Source organism: Thermobia domestica, chromosome 12, assembly GCF_964235325.1.
Source record: "Thermobia domestica chromosome 12, izTheDome1.hap1.1, whole genome shotgun sequence".
Lineage (NCBI taxonomy): Eukaryota > Metazoa > Arthropoda > Insecta > Zygentoma > Lepismatidae > Thermobia > Thermobia domestica.
Window position 1 is genome coordinate 115795203 of NC_137465.1, and position 25441 is coordinate 115820643.

At 34.2% G+C, this 25441-nt stretch overlaps 1 protein-coding gene across 1 annotated transcript; it reads right to left on the bottom strand.

Annotated features, from left to right (window-relative positions):
- Nucleotides 1-4050: 4050 nt before the first annotated feature.
- dbe (KRR1 small subunit processome component homolog dbe) lies at nucleotides 4051-25396 on the bottom strand. The gene is made up of 2 exons (XM_081734002.1): nucleotides 25238-25396; nucleotides 4051-5182 (listed from the first exon to the last, which is right to left on the bottom strand). Exon 2 carries the CDS (start codon nucleotides 5174-5176, stop codon nucleotides 4148-4150), a length of 1029 nt encoding a protein of 342 aa, XP_081590128.1. The 5' UTR covers nucleotides 5177-5182; nucleotides 25238-25396; the 3' UTR covers nucleotides 4051-4147.
- Between the last annotated feature and the right edge of the window lie 45 nt (nucleotides 25397-25441).

The window sequence follows — 25441 nt, forward strand, 5'->3', positions numbered from 1 at the left end:
GCACAATCTCGTTGAATGACAGAAAGTATCAGTTCAGTATCGATCACTAATAAAAGGAGATTGTTTTAAGAGTCGTACGAACAATATTAACTTGTTTTGTAGGAAAAGTCCTTTAGGATAGGGGGACAAGTAATGTTAATTTGTGATCGTCCTGGCTAAATCGGGACGTCTGAGGCACTTACACTATTAATTTTTTTGAAGTATAAGTTTCAAATTTGAATCAATCATACAATCTCATAATTAAAGTACCTTGGGTAACTTGGAAAAAATTGTCATTCGTAGAAAACATAGCAACTCCTCCTCAAGTTTGAAAAACCTTGTTTATTTACATTCCATTAGTGACATAAAATTCTACTAAGAACTTATTAAAATTAGTAATTATTTAAAATGAACTCATATTTAATCATATTTCAGCATGTACACGTGTATAATGTTAATTCTAGTCGTAATTCATCAATAATGCGTGAATTAAAAAAAAAAAAAAAAAACTCATAAGCTCTTACTTCAATTACAGTCACTGAAATTTATTCATGAGTCAGGAATTATAATAAAAAAGATTATTAACATGTAATTAAAGTGGTACAGTCCGCAGCAAAAAAAAAAAAAAAAAAAAAAAAAAAAAAAACTGCAACATGAGTATGTAAGTTTATTGTGAAACTACGCCTAACAGCGCAGGGAATCAACATAACGTCTAAGTGGCACGTATCAAGCATGGAGAAACCTCGGCGTCCTCCCCTGCACACTTATTTTGGAGCAAAAGACATCGTCGTTTCACAATAAACCTATATGCTCATATTGCAGGTTTTTCGCTGCGGACTGTACAAGCTTCGCCAAGCAGAAAATCCACCATAAAATACTATATGATAATTCATTCTTCAGAGGCTACAATTGAATATTAAAAATGCAACTAAGTCAAACGTGAAGGATTGAATTTATTATCAACTCACGATTACAACTCGTGGTTTCAGAAGATAGTCAAAAACTTTTAAAATTTCAAGTCTCTTCAGAGATTTTAATTATCCTGCTTTACTCTCGAAAGTACAATAAGACTTTCAAGGACTGCAACATAAATATTATATATAAAACAAAAGAAAAGCAACAGCAAAGCGAAAATATGCCACAGTCTCGTAAGAGACATACTCGGTTTAGGGCAATATTACATATCCCATTTTATAACTAAAACAATTCGTTTTTGTGAGAAATACTTGAAATTCAAGAGATTATTGATTTTTGGATAGTCTTCACTTGCGCCTAGTATTAACAAAAAACACCTACGGAACCCATTAAGTCCAATAATATCAATGACAATTCACTAACACAATTGAAATCATGATCTATTTGTAATTCATTCAGACCAAGATGCTCAGCTTCCAACGATATAACACTGGAACATATTCTATTAATGACATTTCTTATTTGAACTACAAAATTTTCGTAAACAGAAAATGTTAAAGATTTCAAGATATCATTACACCATATTCAATTACGTTAAGAAGATATATATACACACAGACCTAATAACAAAATTATCAGCCGTCATCAAGAGCAAATTAGATGTAACCTCACCAGAAATCATATCGTATACTCTACAATTAACAAATTTAGGTTGCTTCTCGGTGAATTAAACAGTCTAGAAGAAAAATATGTTCAAAGTTATATCAACGACAAATCCAATGGCTTGAACATTAATGAAAAATTTGAATAAACATCGAAAATTAACAAATCAGTAAACAAGAGTATCGAAAAAAGAGAAAACAAACAAAACTTTTATTGAATTCGGAAGAAGAAAACAAAATAACTGTTTTGTGGATCTTAAAAGGAAAATAAAATTTAAATCTTCGTTTATTCTTCACAACTGCACGAGAAATTCTTATGCTACCAAGCATGTTATATATATATATATATATATATATATACACAATGCCGGTCAAAATTTTCCGAATAGGCACTTAAATGTAATAGGAGGATAACAGATGCCTCTTGTTTTTGTAACTAATATTTACATCTAATAGAAAAGAGACTACTGAATTATTATAATGTCGGCAATTTTTTAAATAGAAATAACGTAATCAAGATCAACAAATAACTTTTCCCGATCGAAGTGTGTTAAACGTTAGCAATTAATTCCCTTTCATAGTAGCTCCTAGAAGATAACTGTAGCAGAGTACCTTATTAGACATATTGTAGTTAAGAGTTTATATTTGTAGTGAACAGTATTATATAATACAATGGGGTGATATGTTGAACAGTGTTTGTGTGGATTATTTGCGTTTTTTTTTTTTTTTTTTGAGTGTTTATTGGTGCTGTGATTGTTAGAAAATTGGGGGAAGAAGTAAGATCTTAAGTGCAAAGAGACGTGCTGGAGAAGTTTTGCTTCATAATGGGCTTTTCTATTCGTCAAATGACTTCCGAATTAAAACTGGTTCTATCTACTGCTGGTGACACTATCAAATATTTTCACCAAACTGGAAAGAACAAGAACAGAAACAGACTTGGAAGGCCTCGTATTACGTTACGCGCGGAAGATCGTACTATTCAAATAAAGAAAAATATTAAGCTTACTGCACCGGAACTCCAATCGGAGTTTAAACGTTGTCACCTACGAAAGTTTCAGTTTGTACTATGTAAATGGACAATTAAGGGTAGCTGGACTCTGGGGAAGAGTCGATGTGTGGAAACCACTACTGCGACGCGGAAACAAACAGAAGACTTCAGTGGCCCTAGAAGCACAAAAATTGGACAATGGAGCAGTGGAAACATGTGTTATAGACGGACGAGTCAAAATTTCAACGTTTTAGTCAACAACGTCCAAAGAAATGTATCCTGACTATGTAGCCTCGACTATTAAACATGGAAAAGACTGTGACGGTTTGGGGGTGTTTTGCAAATTCTGGAATTAGTTCGCTTCACAGGAAACCTGGATAAAAATGGTTATTATTCTATTTTAAGCAGGCATGCTATTCCTTCAGAATACATTTGATTGGTCGCGGATTCACTCCTCACTAGGATAACTATCTGAAGCACGTGTCCAAACTTCGTTCTACCTACCCTTAAAAGAAGTATCGTTAAATGGCCTCGCCAGTCTCCAGATCTCAACCCAATCGAACTTTTGTGGGAAGAGCTGGACAGAAGTGTACGAAGACTGTCCAACATCTGCTATGTTTGACATTCTGCAGATCACATGGAATAATTGGAGGAATATTAGCAAAAACTTGCAAACCGCATGCCTCAGCTAATGCAACGTGTGATAACGACGAAGAGTGGTTTGTTTGACGAGAAGAATATTTGAACAATCTGTCTTTTTTTCTCGTTTTGTAACACTCAGTATATTATTCTGATGTCAAAGCTACCATTGTGTATCAAGTATAATGTTCAAAATTGGATTGTATTACAAGTCTAACTTAATATTTCACTGCATTTTTTATCTGTTCGGAAAATTTTGACCCATGAGGTATTATATGCAATCAACGAGGATTAGTGTACAGTGATTCAAAAATTTAATGCATTATACACTACACAAATATTAAGTAACGAAGTTCATTTTAAAACTAATGTTCAAAAATACCATAATCCTCATTTAACTGTATAACGGGGAATTACGAAAATCAGTGGTGTTATTTACTTGAATTTTTTACTATAATCTTATAAGCCAAATCTTTGCATCTACTAGGCTAAAACTCGATTAACCAACAATTATGTAAGACCAACAATTTTTTGAAAGTTTACATAAAAAATTCTTACCATGGAAGTTACTTAATGAATATGCATAGCCTTTTACTCTTCTTTCATTACTACAATATATTTGTGAATTAAAGGCGAAACATTGAGTTCAATCGAAACGTAAAGGATTAGTCACAAAATGCTAAATCCACATACTGAGATAATACGAGTATTAAACACATATGTACAACTGATCCCAATAAACCGAAATTACAATAACATTTCTTTTATTATTTGGTATATATATATATATATATATATATATATATATATATATATATATATATATATATATATATATTTTAAATTCTTATAAAAATAGTATTCCTTTCTAATTAGAAAAGAGGACACTTGTACCACGAACCAGAGGTTATTTTCACAAAAATCCACTTTCTTAACAATATGAACACGAAAAAGAACAATTTATCTATTTTACAGATTTCTTCTTTTGTGACTTTTTCACTTTCTCTTTCAAAGCAGCTATATCAACATCCATTTTATTACTAACCGATTCACTTTTATATGCAGGTTCTTCAGGGGGTATAAACGGTTTCTGTCTTCGTTCTTCTCGTAATTTAGCAGCGGCTGCATGCTTCTCCTCCTTCTCTTGACGTTTTCGAGCTTTCCTTTGGGATTCTTTCAGGAAGTATTCTCCGGAAGCCAATTCCTTGTCCAATTTACTTTCAGGCTGCGGCGGCGGGAACGGTGTGTATTCCTTTTTCACCTTCTTCTTCTTTGGTTGCTTTCGTTTGCTTAACGTCTTTGTCTTGAACTTTGGCAGAAAACGCTCCCAATTTTCGTTTTTCAATTTTGGATCTTTTGCCAATTCACGCTTAATCATCAACGCTTTGATATTATATATAGGGTGAATATTTCGCATTGTGTCTTCAACAATTCTTCTGACTTCCATTAAGCCCTTGTATGGACCTAATGCAGCTACAGTTCTCCCTTGTACTAAAACATAACAGTTTGTTAACAATTCAATGGATTTTAGGGTACAACCATTTGGTCCCACTAATCTTTGCCTTCTTTTCACAAATTTCTCTCTATTACGCACCAATGAACCAATTTTAATAATATCAGAACTAACATCATCTTGCAAAACACGAATCGCTTGTTCGTACGGAACACTACGCGCCAGAAGTTTGATCATATCCCGCGCTTTAATTATGATATACGGATCCCACGTTTTGCGAGTCGTTCGCACTGTCATGCTGCCCTCTATTACATCCAAGTCAGCTTTAATTCCATGTTCATCTAAAGTTTTCTGCACTAAAGGCCAGCATTCACGCAAGTAATGTTCCCTATATCGAGGAAACAGTGTTGCAAAGGAACTCTCTTCTAGAAGTGGATGACGCATATCTTCTTTCTTGAACTCAGGAACTTTTAACGCCCACGCGTCGTCAACAGGTCCAGTCACTTTCTGCTCCTGTGCCTCGCTATCAGAGTCCTCCATTTTTAACTGAAAAAGGTATAATTATTAATTACAAAACATAACAATTTATTTATTTAAAACACAAAAGACATCTTACATCATTGTAGATTTTTTAACACAAACTGTTTTTCAAAGTTTTCTCGCCCCTTTTTCAATGTGGCTTCTTTGGCATCCTATAGATTCCATCAGTAAGCATTTAGTTTATTTAAAACAGTAGAAAACAATACCAGTGAAACTTACTCTTTAACAGAACTGTGCAGCATAATTATCCGCTTTAAGCAATAAGCTTTAAGATGGACAAGCAAGCCATTAACAGTGATAACATGCAGATCTATATCCAGGGAACTTTATGCAACTAATCTGTCACTCCATGCTATGTTGAGGAACGTTTGTCTTTGCATATTTTGAGATCAACGCTCCGTCAGCCTAGTGCACAGTGTTCGTGTAGCGAAACAAGCTAGATGTTAATAAATGTAAATAAATATGTGTATATAAATAAAGAGAAAGACAGATTGTACCAAACATTATCTAAAATTAGTAAAATTTATTACTCGTCTCTCCACTGATTTCCGATTATATTCGATAAGCTCTCTTGTCAAAAATATCTTATATCGTGTAACAATGAAGAACGGATTATATTTTAATGTAATAATCCACAAATCCACGGTAAAATATATATTTTCTTAATCATAAATTCTGAACTCCCGCTACCTATCTTACTGTATGATAAAAACTAAGTTGGAGGTAGATACTAACTATATTTACAAATTACTGTCATCGGTTCGTTCGGTCATGATACGATGACAATCAAGACTACATTTCTTTTTAACATAATTAAAGCGGAGAGATGGATGATACATTCTCATAATGCGCTCTGCTCACCAAAAATTGGTTGCATATATTATGTAATTATGTACGTTAAAATCTGAAAGAAATGAGTTTTGATGTTCAAACTATGTCTGCAATTTTGCAGAAAATCCAGAAGTTCATTTTCTACCTAATTTCAAACAAAATGGAAAATATAAATTTATTATAAAGCATTTAAAACATTCATGTATAATGTTGCTGACCCCGTCAAACCGTTTTAACGAACCACCTTCGTCTTCGTAAATGAACACTGAAGACAAAAAACTTAAGCCACTGAACACTTCACGTTACGAAGTTAAGTCTAAGACGTGAATATTGGAAAAGTATATACAGATAGAATGAATGAAGTCCTTGAATATAGGTGAAATGGCTATATTCTAGCTTGGTTGAACTAAAGAAAAAAATACTATGTAATCAGATTTGAACTTGCCAGAAAATATTTATTTTTGAAGGAAACGACGGTTACATAAACCACAAAAAACTCCCTACATAAAGGTTGTATGTCGCTATCAACATTATAGGATGCTTATAGGTGAGTTTTAAATATTTAAATATGCGTCCAAAAAAAAAAAAAAAGACTACTGAATTATGACTATTATCTTTAAGTCACTTTTACTGTAAAATAATAATGTGTGCAAAAGTTAAATTACATTTTCTAAGGATTGGAAAACGCTAATCAAGATTTTCACTATTCGAATGCTAAAACTTTCAGAACTTCAATTTAATCCCTACTATTTACTAATGGACGTGACTTCACCATTTATTAATTCCTACTAACTTAACCAACCTATCAACACTTGAAAAAATTAGTACAATTTATAATTCATTAATAATCATTAACTACATACTATATTACCTCCAGATACTGCATTTTTTAACGAGATTTTAGACTTCTTTGGGTGAATTAGACACTTTGATACATTATTAAGATATATCAAGACTAATACCATCGTGATTCTAAATATCCCTATGGATATTTATATAATCAATGGATATAAATTCTAACCTTAGTTTGAGATAATTAAAGAACAAATTAATGTATGAATTATGTTTACTTATATTTGCAGTAACTTATACAATTTTGCACTAAAAAAATAATAAATAAAATTAAAAATTAAGGCAAGGGCAATAGTAAAATTTCGGAAACAGCGGCCAAGAATGTAGGAATTATCGATCTGGATAGTCTTAGCACAAGATTACGCCTTGGAATGTTATTTTTTATATATGCAATTTAGGGCATTCTTGTCAGAAGATTTGTTCTTCAATTTTGGAAAATTTACACATATTTATTTTCGTGTGGAACACGCGTGGCAGAATAGGAATGTGTCTGGTAAAATTCAAATATTTTATGTAAGTATTCATTAAGAAGGTACAACAAAGAAGGTACAAAACCGAGGAGGCTTAAAGTTCAAATTCAACAGTATCATGCAAACACTCTCCGACTGATTTTGAACGTTTTTGGTACAAAGGTAGATTTTCGGCCTAAGAAATTTCACAGAGAAATACAAATCATCATGAATGTATGATTACTAACACACTAATTTATATAAAAGAGCGAATATTGTTACCTGTGTGTTGCTCAAGGCTTATTTTTTTTATTAGTTATATATCCAGTGTTGAGTAAGTTACTTGTAAAAATGTAACGAGCTACAAGTTACTTTACTGTCCCTTAAAATGTACCGCGTTACTTGCCCCACAAAAGTAACTGTTACACTACTTCGAAATTAACGCGTTACTTTTAGGTCCGATACTTTGAATATATGAAAAAAAAAAAAAAAAAAAAAAAAACTTATTACTTCAATTTTCCGTACCATCACTACTACCACCTCTATTATATTATTATTATTATTATTATTATTATTATTATTATTATTATTATTATTATTATTATTATAACAACACTGTATAAACATGAAAGATAGGCGATTTGTATCTGAATACTAAAAACAATAGTTGATTACCAACCTCGGTAATCGTGAAGTCTAGGATTCAACGACATTGTTCACGAGCTTCAGAATTTGGGTTGAGGGTCTACGTTGAGTATTCGGGCTCGAGCCAAACATTGTTAAAAGTTATAGGGCGCTGGCCAAATATGTTCAAAACTCCTTGCCCCGGATTTAGAATAGTCAAGGACTTGAGCAGATCGGCTCACAACCCATTCACTGTCGAGCCGAACCGAGCCACCAACTCACCCAATTGATCCGGCTAGAGCCCTCGGCTCAGTTGAGCCGAACCGAACAGATGGCTCATCCCAACCAAACAGGCTCGAGCCGATGGTTCACCCCAAGCATTGAGTCTAGCCGAACTAAGCTCGTTTAAAAATTCTCTTGTGGTCTCGTTATCGAGATGAGACGAGATGCGAGCAGTGTCTAAACAGTGAGCAACACTAAGAGTATTCTATATTACTGCTTACATTTCTCATGGCTTTCCAGTGTAATTAGGTCATGATTTCAAAACGAGTTAAAACGAGATGAACAAGCGAGCCATTTCTCAAACTTGACTCGATTAGAAACTCGACGTCAAAAACAGTGAATCGGCTCGGAACTTGACTCGAAAAAATTACCTTTGACTCGTGCCCATACCTATGCGTTAGAAAAAATGGCTGCTTATTATTATTCTGTAAACTAATTATATAATAATAACAATGTTGTCATGTAAAATGAAAATACATAATATAGAGAAGCATTACACTACAACTAAGAAAATGAGAACATATGAACTAGGGGTGAATCAAAACTTGCAAGTAACTCTAAAATCGATACATACTTTATAAAGATAGTTGTTCCAAACTCTATAATTAACGGGACTCTAGGATACGCAAACTGATCTGAAAGAATTCTAATATTACATACCATCAACAAACTATTTTCTAATAATAAAGTACGCCTGCTCATCAAAACACAGTTTATTCATATTAACCCCTTACTGTATATCATTAATTATAGCATCTTAGTTGTTGATAAATATTTTCCACCGGCCACTTAAGAACTTTACTTTTAAATTCTGTCCACTATCATCCTCAGTTTTTAAGAAAAAAGTATTTTTTCAAATGTTCAAACGGTAAGATATTTTCGTTCTCCATCTTTATAAAAACAACACCAATCAAAGTAAAATAGACTACCGGTACCATTGCACTCGTAGTTCACTCACTAAATGTATTGGTTTGGAGCTGTCATAATCTATAACAAAATCTTCCAGGTGCTTGCAATCAGTACACGTGATTTTCCTGAGGATGTGCTCATCTTCCAAAAATAGCAAGTAGCTCTATGATCTTATCTGTGTTCTCTGTGTGTTGGTGACTGTCGGTCACTGACATACGTAGTTCATGCTCCATTGTTTCATTCTGAGAAATTCGCTTACAGGAAAGAAACATTGTTTTCGAAAAAAATATACATATATTGTAATTACTCATCCGAAAAGTAACGCAAACTAGGTACATTACTTAAATATTTGTAACGCGTTACCGTCCCAGTTACTTTGAAAAAAATGTAACGCGTTACTAGGAAACGTTACTTAAAAAGTAACGCGTTACTTCCGTTATGTTACTTCCCAAGACTGTATATATCTGATAAACCCCTACTTCTTGAACAGCAGCTTAATTCATTTTTTACCTTTCTTCTTCTCGTGTTTGGTAGAAAGAATAACTTCAGCATTTAAGGTGGAAATTTAGTAGGTAGTATCAGTCCCCCCCCCCCCCCTAAGGAATTGGAAAACTCTTCACATAACTTCCATTTGCCTTGAAAGAAACAACGTTTCCATATCCATTAACACTGAACTAGGTGGACATTTAGTGAAGCGTGCTGAATCAAATGCTGAGGAAATTTCGGTGCAGTGTGCTGAATCACATGCCGTAGAAATTTCAGTGCAGTGACGGTAGGTTTTATGTAAGGTTTTGTTGATTGATGTAAATTATGATTTCATCCCATTGCTTGTCTAAGGTAGCTTTATCCAGGTTTAATTTTAAGTCCTTGAACCTGATGATCGATTTATAAACTTCTCTTCCTACAAGCAAAGTTTTGTGCAAAATGTGGTTTATTTAATGGAATGCTTAGATTTATTTAGGTGTTCTGTTAATCCTGAAACTACTTGTATCTTGATCTTAGAGTCTTTGATATGATCTTTCTGACTTCAATACCTATGCAGGCTTGGTTAAAGGTACACATGACCTATTAAATGCTAGAGTTTACTTTTGCTTCTACATTATAACTTTTGAACCCTGTTAGAATTTTTTGCATTCTGTACGGAAGTCCTGACCAAAGTAGGAAGGAGACCCATTTCCCTGCTTTTCAAGTTAATTTGAAGTTTTTTTTTTTTCCTGTTGTGTAAATGTTTACAGCTTTTTGTTTTTATTTATTTAAAGAAGTGTTTTTTATAAAAATTTTGGACACCAATTTTACATACGGAGTCTAGTGGATTGTTAATATCCTAGTTTTGTGATATTTAAAATACTATTTTGTGAACTCTAAGGAAGGATTGAAATAAGACCTCATCTTATCCTCCTGATGCCTGGCGTAGAGAGGGCTCTACAAAATATGACGTTATTTCAATGCCCGTTTACTCAACAATCTCGTGTTGCGCTGCGTTAAAGCAGGATGTATATCATTCTCTACAGTTGAAATTCTGCTCTGGTTCATAGATAGCAGGGAAAGTCCGAGAACTAATCCATCTGTGAAAGAGACAAGATGGCGTCCAGCAGTACATAAGTCAAAGTCACGCAGTCAGCAAGTAATTTATTTTGATTGCTATTCAAAATCTAATTTAGTGTGTTCAAACCTTGTTTGTAGGTGTATGAAATAATGTAAATTCTTTGTGTTATTTCGGATTTACTTTCCTTTGTAGTTACTGGCACGCAGCATTTTTTTTTTTTTTTTTTTGTGTGTGTGTGTGTGTGTGTGTGTGTAGAGAAGTCTCTACACTCGGTTTTCATGCATGCACATTGTGATAAAGACAAAAAAATATTTAATATTCGAAATACACTATGTAGGTCTGTTTTCTTGTAGTTTGATGACGTTTGTTTTGCCAATAACATATTTTGATTTCCATAATATATAAATAAATATCACATATACAAATGGCTATGAAAAAACTCCAAGGAACACTGAGATAGATGCATAATAGAATTGTAGGGAATTTTGGACAACAGGCCTTTGGTACTTGGAGGACAATTGACGAGAAAGAATTCCCAGCGGTTTATTTTAAAAGCGTACGCAACCGCTTGCCACAAGTGCACACCTCTTTTAATGTCTGATTTTTAATCACAAATATTCCTAACTGTGATAGTCTAGTTCACTCTTTATTGTGCGGCTTCTTGGACTCCGCTTGCATTTCGATTCTAAACTGCGTGAAAAATAATAGCCATCTGGGAAATTAATGCACTAATTATCAGTAGCATTACCAAATCTTTTCAAAAAATAGCAAAAGTTTTCCCTTCACAACTGTCAGTATTATCTCACACTTTTTCATGTATGAGATCAAGGAAGCTTCAGTTCGAGAATTGTGGTTGCATTAATTTAAAACAAACTGTAATCATGTATTTATTTTATTTTCATTATCCAAGTATGAGAATCTACTGGGAAAATGACACAAAAGTTCCCATTATTGCAAGTAATATGACCCGTGATCGCTAAATGATCATCCGAAATAACCTGAAAATAGTGTTCGATGATAAAATTCCTGAGGAAGGGGAAGAGAAGGATATATTTTGGAAAGTGAGGCCACTAATTGAACGTGTGACAAGGTTGTCTGGCTGGAATATTAATCTAGTAAGGAAATGACGGAAACCAAGACGATGATTCAGATGAAGCAGAACCTTCTTCAAAAAAGTCAAACAAAACACCTATTCCAACACCATGTTCTTAATCAAGATATGCACATGCAGCACATCTTTCACAAGTCGTTGATCTCAAGAATTATGTGCGTTGCAGATAGCCAGGCTACAAACAATTTTCGAGGGTGCGATGCATAAAATGTCAAGTATTCTTGTGTGTACAGGCCAATCGAAATTGCTTCTTCACCTTTCACAAAAAGCAGTAAAGGACTAATGAAAATGTGGTTACGAACAAAAATAGAAATGAACATGAGGAAACATTTCAAGAAAGAGTACTATATTTTAGTGTAATATTGTAACGTAGTATTTTCTAATGTAATATTGTTTAAAAAATATGTATAGTTATCAGATATGTCATTAACAGTCATGATATTTGTGTATGGAAAATATATAAAAGTAATAATTATGCAATTTAGAACAACTTATTTTTCGTATGATAATGTAACAACAAGAAACAATGTTTTAAAACCATTTATGTTCTACGTTTTAATCGTTGACTCCGAGTGTACAGATGGCTTTACATGGTGTTACTGCGAATGCGCGCAAAAATGTTCACCAAGTATTTTCATTTACTAATCAAACGGCGGTAAACATTAATATTATACAATATTTATCATAAAATTGCGCATACTTCATATAGTTGAATTTTCCTCGGTTTCAGGAGGTTATACGACATTTCTGTTGTAAATTTTACAAACTCCTATTCAGGTTGACGAGAACTTTAATTACACTGTGTTCGTAGACTGAATTCATTACATAGTAAAAGCAACACTTATGTTTCGAGATGAGAGAAGGTGCTGATTAAGAACCTCGCTGTCAAAGTTTTGAAAAATATTATTTTCCTGTACTACTCTACTATACGTGACGGCAACTAAAAATACCGCCTTAACCCTCCGTTATAGGCCTGCCTGTCCTCAAACAACACTTAGACTTTCATTTCTTTGTGTAAATATCCTAATACCTTATTTTGTGAAAATATCGTAATACCTTGTACACTTTTTACCTTGTCAGTGCGTGAGCATATATCCCACTTCACAACAGGTCATGTTAAGAAGAAGCACCAGAAAATAACCGAAAATTCAAAATTTTTCCAGTAATTAATTCTTTATGTTTCTGTACTCATTACTATAAGCAAGAATGTGATGTGTAAATCATGATCATGGTAATAATCGAAAGATCCGCCTGGATCCAACGTTTTCATTTTTACAATGAGGAGTAGGGTACGAATTTACATTATAATGAAACTCACATTTTTTCGTGGAAATATCCTGATGTTTTCCATACTCTTTCTTTTGTTGGCGCTTCCCGATACCCCACTTGGAACATCATTAGAAATGACAGTTCGAAAATTACAATTCTTTCACTAATTATGATCTCCTAATGCCTTCTAAACACTCTACATTTTTGTTGTTTGGCCATCAATTGCATGCAGAACTCCATTAAAACGATTACTTCTCTTAGGTGGTCACTACAAGCTAGCACGACATCTATTTTGGTTCAGATAAGTATGAGGTTATGAGGCTGCACGGCAAAAGGTACAGCACAGATGTGTATTCGTAGGGACCAGGAGTGTTAGCGACGGTGTGTGTGCACATGACAGGAAAGTACAAGTACTCATGCTAGATGGTCACTAAAAATGAGCTTCGGGTTATAACTGTATTACTGTCATTATGTTGCTGTTGTATGCTCACACATGACTTACACAAGTTTGTTACGAAATAAATAATTTTCTCCTTCCTCAATAATTAAATTTCACTTGTAAATTTTCAGAGATAACCCCTATTCTTAATCTGCATCAAGCCACAGGTGAAGTATTTCTGCACGGTATAGGGAAGCTCTATAAGTATATAGAAACTCATATCACTGAGAAAAACATTAAAGTACTTGTAAATACAACACACAAGCAATAAATTAACCTATCTTACTCTACTAACCTAACGCTACCTTGCTCTATTAACCTACTCTCGTCTACTGAGATGAAGTTTGTTAGTTGGTAACTTGAAATCAGGTAAATGAGTAAAGTGATGATTAAATTGTATTTTTGAACGAAAATCACCAAATTAAAGGAGAGAGAAAGAAAACCCATTAAGAAAGCAATACACTAATATCAAGTCACGGAGTGCACAAGGTTGTAAAAGGAAAATACATCTTTCCCTTTCATCTTTATCGATCTCCTTCCAAACATACAAATAAAATACCACTATTTCAACATTTAAATAAGTCATTTTTATTCATGCATGTTACAAATAAAACATCGACAATTAACATATTCCTCCGACGTTCGAAAGAAGAAAGAAAAAAACGTATTCTCAATGAGTGAAGACAACCTGAAAAGTTATAAAAACTCATCTCTAGAATCAAAAAGTTTCATTTTTTTCCTTTTGAACTTCCCACGTTATACTACATGTAATTAATTCCAAGATGATAATAATAATAATAATAATAAAGTGAAATTTAACTATTTGATCCTCCACGAACATAACATAGCTTGTGAGTAAGTATTCCTTAATCGAAAACAAGTATTTTTTGTTTCAGAAATGCAATGTCTCTATTACGCCTTTGTGGCATCATCTCGTGCTGAGTCTGACGATACTACAAAAAAATTCGATTTCCACAGATTTTGTGTAGAAAATTTTTGAAGTTGCTTGTTTCTCGTTTGATATTTTCCTTTCTTTCTTTTTTGTGGCTCAGTGGGAAAGTGCTTACCTCTGGTGGGTGGGGTGCCTGATTCGATTCCCGCCCAAGTAAGTTTGTGGTGGACAACCCTGTGTCCTTGATTTCCTCGGGGTACCCACATTCCTCATTCCATCAATTCTTCCATCATCATTCATCTGCCTTAATCATCTGTTTTCCTCAGCTTAAAGTGCGTAATCATGGGATGTTAAACTGAAATATTTCATTTTAAGATCTTTCATTTATACATTCATTCATTCGTTTCTTATATTATTTCTCCAGAGCACAATTTTTGGTGGTTGATTTGTGATTACCACACACTCCACAAACTATTTCCTCACGAATTTTCGAGATAAAAAGGTTCCGGTTAAAATTTAAAAAAATAACAGTAATTTTACATTCTTTGATCACTTATTATATCTATTTTTCACTCCAAGAGAATTTTGTAAGTACGAAAAATCCAATATATGATGCCAATTTCGGCAAAAATTTCCTTTAACTCGAAAAAATTAATTTCGAAAGATTCCACCAAATGGAATTTTTCCAACGGATTGACATCACTGCTACCAATACACACGTCACCGAAGGGCCACCACACAATTACGTCACCTAACAATCTCAATTCTAAAGACCATGAATTACAACTGAAGCGCGGTAAAACCACGAACTCAATGTGAATCAAAATAAATCACACTATCTCGAAGTATGTGTTAACTGAGCATCAAATTATGTTTAGTGCAATGAGGGAAATAATACACATCGATTAATGATACCAAAAATAACCATGATATTGAATTTCCTTGTAACATGAACAAGTTAACGAAAGAAACTACTAAAACGCAGCGTTTGCCCATGTAGGCCTAACCCGAAAAAAACACTTGGGTTTTTGAGTATCATTCGTAAAATTATGCTGTATCACATTGTTTTTCTTACAAAATTGTGAACTATGAGATTAAGTGAATCAGACACCTCCATATATTAAGATACACATACAATTCGTGCAACATTTAAAAAATACTTTTATTCTAAGATAGAGATGCAAGGGCTCGGAAAAAAACCGGCTTTTTTGGAAAAAAACTCGGTTTTTTCTGCTTTGCTTTTTTGCTTCGGAAATTTTGGGCTTTTTTCAAAATACTGCTTTAAATTGATAAAACAGACTTTGTATCGCTTCTTTATAACACAAAAAATCATTTAATTAGTGGTTGATGCTGATAATAATATAAAACATCAAAAATAAACTATGAATTTCGAAAAAATATTTCAAACAATTTTTCTTCAACATATTTACATTATGAATTCCACAGGATTAACCAATGTATATAATAAGAATTTTTTAACCTCCTATATACAAAAGTAAGCAGAGTTGGCAAGAACCGTGGTTGTTTTTGAATATGCCAAAAACCCGTTTTTTGGGGGATGTTTAAACCAGGCTTTTTTGGTTTAAACCAGGCTTTTTTGACTTAGATTTTTTCTTTATGTATTTATATTACATATTCACAGAAATAGCCTAAGTTTCTTTCCCCTTGATGTTATTATGCAACAGCGGGGTTATGCCGGAAGAACTCCTTTAAGCTTAAAGAAGTGCGGTCAGTAAATTTCTTAAGTTGAGAATCTCCCGCCCTAGCCATTGGGAAAATCCCGTCATTACTTGAAATGTAAGACAATAACGGGAAAATCCTGTTATTGCTTTGCATGTAAAATTTAAAGGTCAACGTACCATAATCAGTACGCTAAAACTGAGGTATTAAATTACAAATTTATTACCGGTACGTAGATATCATTGAGAGTCCAATCCAAGCTAATGTTGGAAGCTACGTAGGCAATCGATAAATTTTACCAATTTCTATCAATATATTTAAGCAATATTGGCTTCTTTATAAAACAACACGCATTTAGGCATGTAGAAATATACAATTTGGTTTGTTTCGTATATTTAGGCTTAACATCCTTACGAAATACCGAGGTTATCAAGGAGAAGACTTTTGCTTAAACTGACATCCGAACCGCTACTTGGGTTACGCATGAAAGAAGGATTGTGGTTCGACCGAGAATTGAACATGGGACACCTTGATTAAAAGGTGAAAGGGAAATAAAACTATTGCAGGTGGTTTGATGTCTGGAAACGTTACCATGAAGTTCACACGATTCGCATTTTTCATTCTTTTTATTTTTGTGGTTTAAACCAGTTATTAAAAAAAAAAGTTGGTGTAAATCAGCCAACCCTAAAAGTAAACACTTCTTTTTAAAGAATACACAAATAACTAGCAAAGTAGTATGTAGTATTTTTACTTCAAAATATTCCATACCCTCTTTTTGAAACAAAATAAAATTAAAATAAAACATAAGAGAAATACTTAGATTTATATGATACACATAAAGGCTGCACATCTACAGCTTTTGGTTCTGTATATTCTTGAAATTCTACAGTTAAGTTTTATAGAACCACCATCACAGTTTACCCAATCCTCAAGTTTTCTGAATTTTTAACAAGAGGGATTCAACATATCATTACGGAACTCCCCCCTTCCCAAAAAAAAAGACTACGGAATATATTTAAGTTAAGCTAAATACAACTGCACAACAAACATGACTGAGTGATTAGCTTTTGCGCTTCTATCGGGAAGTCCGGGATTCAACCAGCATTCGACCATTCTGACAAAGCTTTTCTTCATTCCATCTGTGAATGTAGAAATAGTGCGTGTACTGTGAGTTGGGCGACTTCCTTTTTTATTGTTTTTAAATCGTTATTATTACTAATTACCAGCAGTGACGGTTTTGCGAAGGTTAGGGGAGCGGTCTTTCGGACTGAAGCCCGTTCCCCAAAGTTACGGAATGTCTGCAACAAACGAAATATCTATTATTTATGCCTTTACTCATAAACTTTAAGCTCCCGTCAAATAAAAATTACGAATGTTTAAAAAAACTAAACATTAGTAAGAAACCCTTCCCCAAATACTTTTCTAAATCCGCCACTGATTCTCAGTATAAAATGATTTTTAAAGTTGTATCCGGAAGATTATTGCTAAACGTATAAACGAAACGAAATATTAGTTATGCCTGTACTCATAAACTTCAAGCACTTCCCAAATAAAATTAGGACTTTTTAGGAAACGAAACAATCAGAAAAAACCCTCCTAAAGTACTTTTCTAAATCCGCTACTGATTATTTGTATAAATTGGTATTCAAGGTTGTGTCCGGAAAATTATTGCTAAATCACTTCACAGCTACAGTATAACAGAAATGTGGAAGTACGGTTTGACGGATATATTGAAAAACGTACGCTTTGACGGATAAATAGAAAAACGGGCAAGTTTAACTTTTGCGCTAGAAGCTAGAGTACTAAAAGCTCTTAGAAATGAAACACGGATGACAAACTAGAGAAGAAAAAAGATGTCGATAACTCAAAAGTTAAAATAAAGTTAAATAGCCTCTAAAATTACCCTCAAATACTACATTCTTCATGTTAGCTTTAATTCGTAAAACATGTGCTCCATCCATCGTGATGGTGAATTTCAGTGCGAAATATCACATTCAGGTCATGGAATTTTATCTAACTATAGAATATACTATAAGAAAGCTATTTAGATAGAAAAATCATGAAGTTGAAAAAAGCCAAAATTTCCAAAATTCTCGTTTTTTTCCCAAAAAAGCCGGCTTTTTATGTGAAAAAACCCATCGATTCAAAAAAGCCGGCTTTTTTGCATCTCTATTCTAAGATCACTGTGAAATCCTGGATTGTGATCCCGTATAGCGTAGTCGCAGACGCTCTTGCCCTTGGTGCGAGATTTTAGATTCTCGGACTCGATTTTAGATGAGGACACTCGATCGGAACGATGTAACTGTTCTTCCATACCAGTGATCCTGAGTGAGAATTTTCTTGGATTTTCCTCATTCGCACAACGCAAATGCCGGGATGGTATGTAACGTAACGGTCCTAGGCCGCTTGCTTCCTTTCTTCCTCCCAAATTTCCCGGGCAATGTGTTCGCCAAGGGACGTCATCCCTCATACATGACAGGCTAACATGGCCATAGATACCGAAAACCCAGAAATCTAATCCTAATTCTGAATAGGCCTTATTGAATGAATGAGAAGGAAATTTTAATTTGGGATATTTAAAGAACAAATTAATATATATAATGTGTAGATTTTTAACACGTTTGACTTTTTAAAAAATTACAAACTACATCACGTCTGTGCCAAGTGGAAGTACCAAAGTAGTTTAGACATTAAGGGAGAAGGAAAGAAGCCTCCTTTCTACCTATTTTACTCTACCCTAGCACATATCGGTACATGTTTTAAAGGTGAATAATCGGTTTAATAACATATCAGTTTGCACGTATATTATCAATCTGTACACAATTGTTTGAGCAATCACCGGGAAAATAATAATTCAGAATGTCTTAGACCATTTCCCAACTGGAGATTCGAAGACCTCTAAGAGTACGTGGAACAAATTTCCAGGGTCCTGGTATTATTTACATTTTGTTGTGCATTGCAGGACAAGAGGATGCTTTTGTGAATTCAATCATTTTTTCAGACGAGGCAACATTTCATACAAGTGGAAAAGTGAGCAGGCACAACTGTAGAATTTGGTGAACACAAAACCCTTATGAAATTTTGGAACACGAGCAAGATTCTCCAAAGGTAAATGTTTTCTGTGCCATGTCCCACAAGAAACTGTATGGGCCTTTCTTCTTTGAAGAACAAACTATTAATGGAGAGTCCTTCCTTCACATGTTGCAGGACTGGTAATTGCCATTGTTGCAGACTGAATCAGAGAACTTTGTCCTTCAGTTGGATGGTTCCTTTCCCCCACCCCCATTTTCACCCAGTTAGGTCATATCTGAACTCAGAGCTACCAAATCGTTGGATTGGTCGTGGTAGATCAAAAGACCAATGTGTGCTCAAATGGCCTCCTATGTCTCCAGATATCACCCCTTGCGATTTCTTTTTGGAAGGGTACGTGAAGGACCTTGTATACGTCCCTCCTTTGACAGGTGATGTTAGGGAATTGAAAAGGAAAATTGAGCAAGCAACAGCAACAGTCTCGGACGACATGTTGGCTCGTGTGTGGCAAGAGTTGGATTGTCGCGTAGACATTTGTAGGGTCGCACGTGGTTCCCACATAGAGTGTCTGTGAAATAAGCATTGTTCAAAACAAACTTTACAGTTTACCCTTTATAATCATGCAATTCGTTACTTTCCAATGCTACTATTAATAAAATATTAAAAGTGTTCCCCGACTTTTGAAACACGCTATATATATATATATATATATGACAAACTTTCTTTTTTATCGTAACTGCAAACTTATTAATAAGAACATTGAAAAATATATTTTTAAAAAAGGGAATTTTTGATTAGAAACTGCAAACTGTTCATTTATGGCAGTGTCTACGTCCTGTGCTAAACTACTTTTTATTAACTACTAAACCATCTTACATAGTGTTGTATTATGTTGGTCATACTCAGTGTAGATAACTTGAAATTATTTATGAACGTATAACATAAAATACACACACACTGTGTATATACAGGGTTTTCATAAAGTCTGGACGGATTTAATTTGCTTATAATTTTTATAAAAATGCTCATAATGAAATCAAATAAAGTGCAAACGGTAGCGGAAGGATTAAATTTTTAGTTGGCAACACTGTTAGATAAGCGGCAACTCTGAACACGTTGAGAGAGGGAGAGGGAGGGCAAGGGTCAGTTTCTTACCAAATTCCATCCATTGTTGTTTCAATGTTGACTGTTAAAAGTAAGTTGTAAGCTGAAAGTGGCATGTTAAGTTCTTGGAGACAGGAAGCGTCCTGGACCGTCCTCGAAGTGGGAGGCCGCCAATATCGCCTGCAACAGTGAGCAGGGTAAGGGAAAGCATCATCAACAGCCCACGCCTACGCGAATGTGTGGACGTAAATGGCGCCCAGTTGGAGGTGTGGCGGTGAATGAACTGAGCTGGTGCAGATTACAGGTAAAAATTTAATCCTTTCGCTACCATTTGCACTTTATTTCATTTCAATATGAGCATTTTTATGTAAATTATAAGCGAATTAAATCCGTGCATATTTTATGAAAACCCTATATATATATATATATATATATATATATATATATATATACATAATGTTGATATACAAGTTTACCTTGAATACATTTACAGTTTTTAAGCGAAAGATAGTGATATGTAACAAAATAAAATTATATATTTGCCTATACAATACATCTAGTGATTATTCCTCTTCCATAGGTAAGTGTAAGTGCGTACAAGAAATATAAACATATGGCATTATATAAAACGACACTGATTAACACTATTTTAAAATATATATATTACGATATAGTAAAAATTGAAGTGTAAAAAAATATTCATTTTATAAACAAAAATATAAAATAGGCCATATACTCACTCTGCAGTGCAATGCAAATTTTTCTACACAAGCATATTTAAATTCTTTTCTGATTAAGTTGCTTAAAAAGAAAAACTAACTTAGAGGCTTTATCAGTGCCTAAACGATTTCGTCTTTTAGATTGTACAAAATCAAAAGAAGAAAAATTTTTTCAGTGTGTCTATCGATCACGAAAGTCAAGAAATTTAGCTTTTGGGTTACGATTCTTTGCACCTGCACAAATATAAGTACCGACTGAAAAATTTTGTTGTATAAAAGGTCAAAATTCACCACCAAAAATGTCGATGTCGGCCTTATAGATGCTACCAAATCCCAAGCAAAGCACACTTCTATCGCTTGCATGAAAATTCGGCCTAATTCGCTCTTGAGAATGTTACGAAATTTTATGGTTTGGTAAAGAAAAGGTCACGCAAGTCACGAAATTTCATTTTGAAATTTTAGTGGACACCCTATTTCAACTCCTGCAGATGAAACAAAAGCTGTAAACACCTGCATAATTGGCTCCATACTTCCATGTCAAGCAGAATTGCTTTTGATTTCCACCATTCAATGGCTGTTACACCTTGTAGAACTTAGTCGGTGAAAATGACGCTAGAGAAAGGAAGAGACTTCGCTTGAAATTTAATTAGATGGGCAGTAGAGAAGTGCCACCATAAGCTTCTGCAAATTTCAAAACTAAATCGTTTCCTTCGGCAGTTAATTTGAATTTTCGCTGTTTCGGATCGAGAAGGTAGGCCAAGAAATAGGGAGGCGTTAATGCTTCTATATACCTGTTTTCATATTTATTTTATATTTCCTCGTCTTGGAGTGCGTCTTTTAACTCTTCATGAAGACACCTCCATATTCCTACAGCGTCAGATAACGTTGTTTCATTTCTTTGAATTCTGTCCAATGCAACAAAAATCGGCTTGAGAGTTTGGACCACGTGTCCTACATTTCTTTTAATATTTACATTTTTCACTTTCTGTTGTACCGTTTTGTCTGTTTTTGATCGATTCTTCACATACATTAAACAAAATTGGCCAATTTTTAATGTCACTCTCGTCACACCCCAGAATCTTCCGCTAGTTGTTCTGCTTTGAACACTTCTAAATGTTTTCTCAGCTAAATAACAAGATCTTGCATTTCTGAGTCACATACCTTGAATTTTGAATGAAATCCTTTCTCGTTTGCAGTTGGAATTCGGATTGAAAAAATAAATAAATAAAATAAAATAATAATAATAATAAACCTATACGTTATCTTTCTTTCGTTCAATCATTCAGATTTGAACTCCCGAGATCAAGGTGACCACCCACTGTTACAAGTTAAGAGAATAGTGATGTACTGCTCTTGATTAATTGTCACGTATGAGAAACACCTTTCAGAAAACACACCATAAGTATCGGGAAACCCCGAATTTTGCTTTTCAGTCTAACTAAAAGAAACTGGGAAACTCCGAACTTATCAATAAAACAAAATAACAAAAATGAACATTTGAATTTTACTAATTTTTTTAAAAAAACCGAGTACTAGTGATTTAAATTAAAAAATCAACAAAAATGATTTATTTAAAAAAATTTCGTGATTTTTTAAAACCCTGTATACACAGCAACACCTGGTTCAGCAAACATAATATTGTAAACAATAAAAATTTGTAACCGTAGTATCCGTTTGCATTATATGTACGTAATAGAGAGTAGTAAATACAATGTAAGTATCAACGTACATTATCACTTTAAATATCAGTCACTGACTCAGAATTAAGTTTACACTATATAAGAATTTGCTGCTTTTTAGTTCATTTTATGAGAGCTGGATCGAGTTTACAGGAAATGTATTTTTTTGTGTGGGACCTAATATGAAATTCTACTCTTTGTCTATGTATGTCAAATTTTGGCCTTTTATCTAATATACGCTATTATAATATTGATCATTTCATTATTCTGAAAATTCCTGATAATATATAAGAAATGTGTTCAAAAGGTATCGTTATCGGGTATTGGTGAAAAAGTGGTATCGGTACATCCTTAGCACAATTGAAATTTACTGGGTGGATTGGAGAATTTATTTTGGTTTATAAGGAAAACTGGATGAAAGTCAGGTGAGAGGAATAGCTGAAGTTAAGAAAGTGGTTGTTTTAGGCTGCTTCTGATGTCAGTGACACTGTATATGGAGGCGGAAAGGACTATATCACAGTGACGTACACTTATGATGTAGTGGCGGGAAAGGCAGTGTGGAAATGACACGTATATGTCAAGACTGTGACATGTCGTGTTTTGGGTTTCATAAAATTATACAAAAATAAGGAGCATAAGTTGTTGAAACTGTGTGATTCACACGGTGTACTGTTTACAATCAAGCGTTACTAGTATGAAACCAGCCAAAATCCACCTGTTTTTATTACACTTGCTCACGCGCATTAACATAACCTTCGCCCTGCCATGACTCGGTTAGATAGCATTCGTGCTTTTCAGTGGCCACTTAATAAGGCGTCTGGTTTATATTTTTTTGTACTGTAGCTTTTATGTCATTCATTCGGACGCCGGATTTATACGCAATAGGAATTTTCTATTTCATATCATAGAAGCCTCTGTTTCGAACCTATTTTAGGCTAATTTAATGTAAACTACCGTAATCTAACTAAATGTAAGCAAATTTAATACATTTTGGTGTTTTTTGTTTGTGTGTGGTCCGCGATACAGCACAAATGTCCAAAGGACGAAAGTTTTTTTTTTTTTAATTTGACGACATACTATAAATCTGCACACAAGAATCGCTTAGTATAGTGTTCGATACCCTTATTTATGCAACTCAAATTTAGATATATATCTCGAAATAATTGGTAAACAATTATAATTCTTTCTCGAATTTCCTCCCATAGGAAATAGTTGAAAAATGCAAATTCTTTCAGATTTGCGTATAAATGCAGCGTCTGGTCATACAGGATAAAATACAGTAAAACTCAAATCAACGTGTGCTAGATGCCCACTGAAAGCACGAGTGGTAACTAACCGAGTCATTGAAGGTCTACGCTGGGGTGCATCTGAAAGCAGGAGCGTAAGCAGCGGCGGGTATGCGCGTAGCTAAAGTACCGAAAACACTTGGGTTTTCGCAATGATATGAATTTCTATAGCACTTGTAATGGATTCACATTCTTAATACTACAATTGTGCACATTTAGTGCAGCTTTTGTACACTGAAGAAATACTCCGCCGGCGGAAATAGCATCTAACACAGTCATCTTTTACATTAACTGAATTATTTTAACAGTCGTAGAGCACTAAGCAATAGTTTTACACTAGGCGGTAATAGTATACATGAGAACCCCCTGATCTGTGTTTCTTCTGTGTTCTATTACCACTTCTACATGAAATACCATAAATTTTCTACGTAGTGCAATAGTAAGAAGTATCCATGTGCACAAGACATGCGACATGCGTTAAATCCCCCTCCCTCCACACGCATAGTCATAGATAAAGTACAAGGGGGCAAATCTTTAGTTTAGGCAAGGCAGTGACAGGAACTGATTGCATTAAGTACAAGGGCAATATTGTAGTAAATTAAAGTCCCCTTATTACTGCCTTTTTAAGGTCGTACATAGTCTATGAATAATCCCTAGCAACAGAAAGGAACCAATGACACCTGTGAATAATACTAACAGTGACGGGATATCACTGCCTTGCCCGAAGTAAAGAGTTACCTACAAGGGCACTACACATGCAGATATGAAGTACAGGTACGTTCCTTTTTATTTTCGTATCAGTCGATAAGTAAATAAAAGTCGCTTTGTTACCCCCTTTGTAAGTTCATACATACTCAATGAATAATCCCTAAAAGTATGAGCATCCTGCTCCTTTGGGAACTGATGCAGCTTCATGTATACTATATCCAAACTAGAAATTATACTCTATTAATTTTAAGAAAAGGGGTCAAAACTTTCCCAACTCCAAGCTAACCATACCCAACTATGCCTACCTTACTCCACTCTGCCTTATCTTAACCTATTATACCCTTTTAAAGCGGTTCTACTTATCGATGCGCGGTTGGAGCGTGTATTGTAAAGTTTACCCATTTTTGCTAGTAAGCCACTGTAGGTGGTTTGCTTTGCCCTTATACTTAGGTCAAACAGGAGTTGAAGATACGTTATATAAAGCATAGTTCGTAGATACTCAATGAATAATCCCTAAAAGTATGAGCGTCCAGCTCCTTCTGGAACTGATGCTGACTTACGTCAACTATATTCCCTAATTCTTCAAAATGCCACCAGATCAAACAAGAATAAAAACATAAAATTAATAACAAACAGGTTCACCATATTTACCTCAAATTATTATGTTTCCAATTAATATAAACAAAATGGTTACTTCGAGATTTAACAAAAAGATATATTTATATTATCGCAATGTGCAACACACAAATCAAGCAACTGCTTCTCGTTACTTCTCTCAAGGCCCCGCTTCTTGCATTGCTATTGTTTCTAGTGTTATACTCCTTGCTTCAGATATGTAGTTGCATTATTTACGTA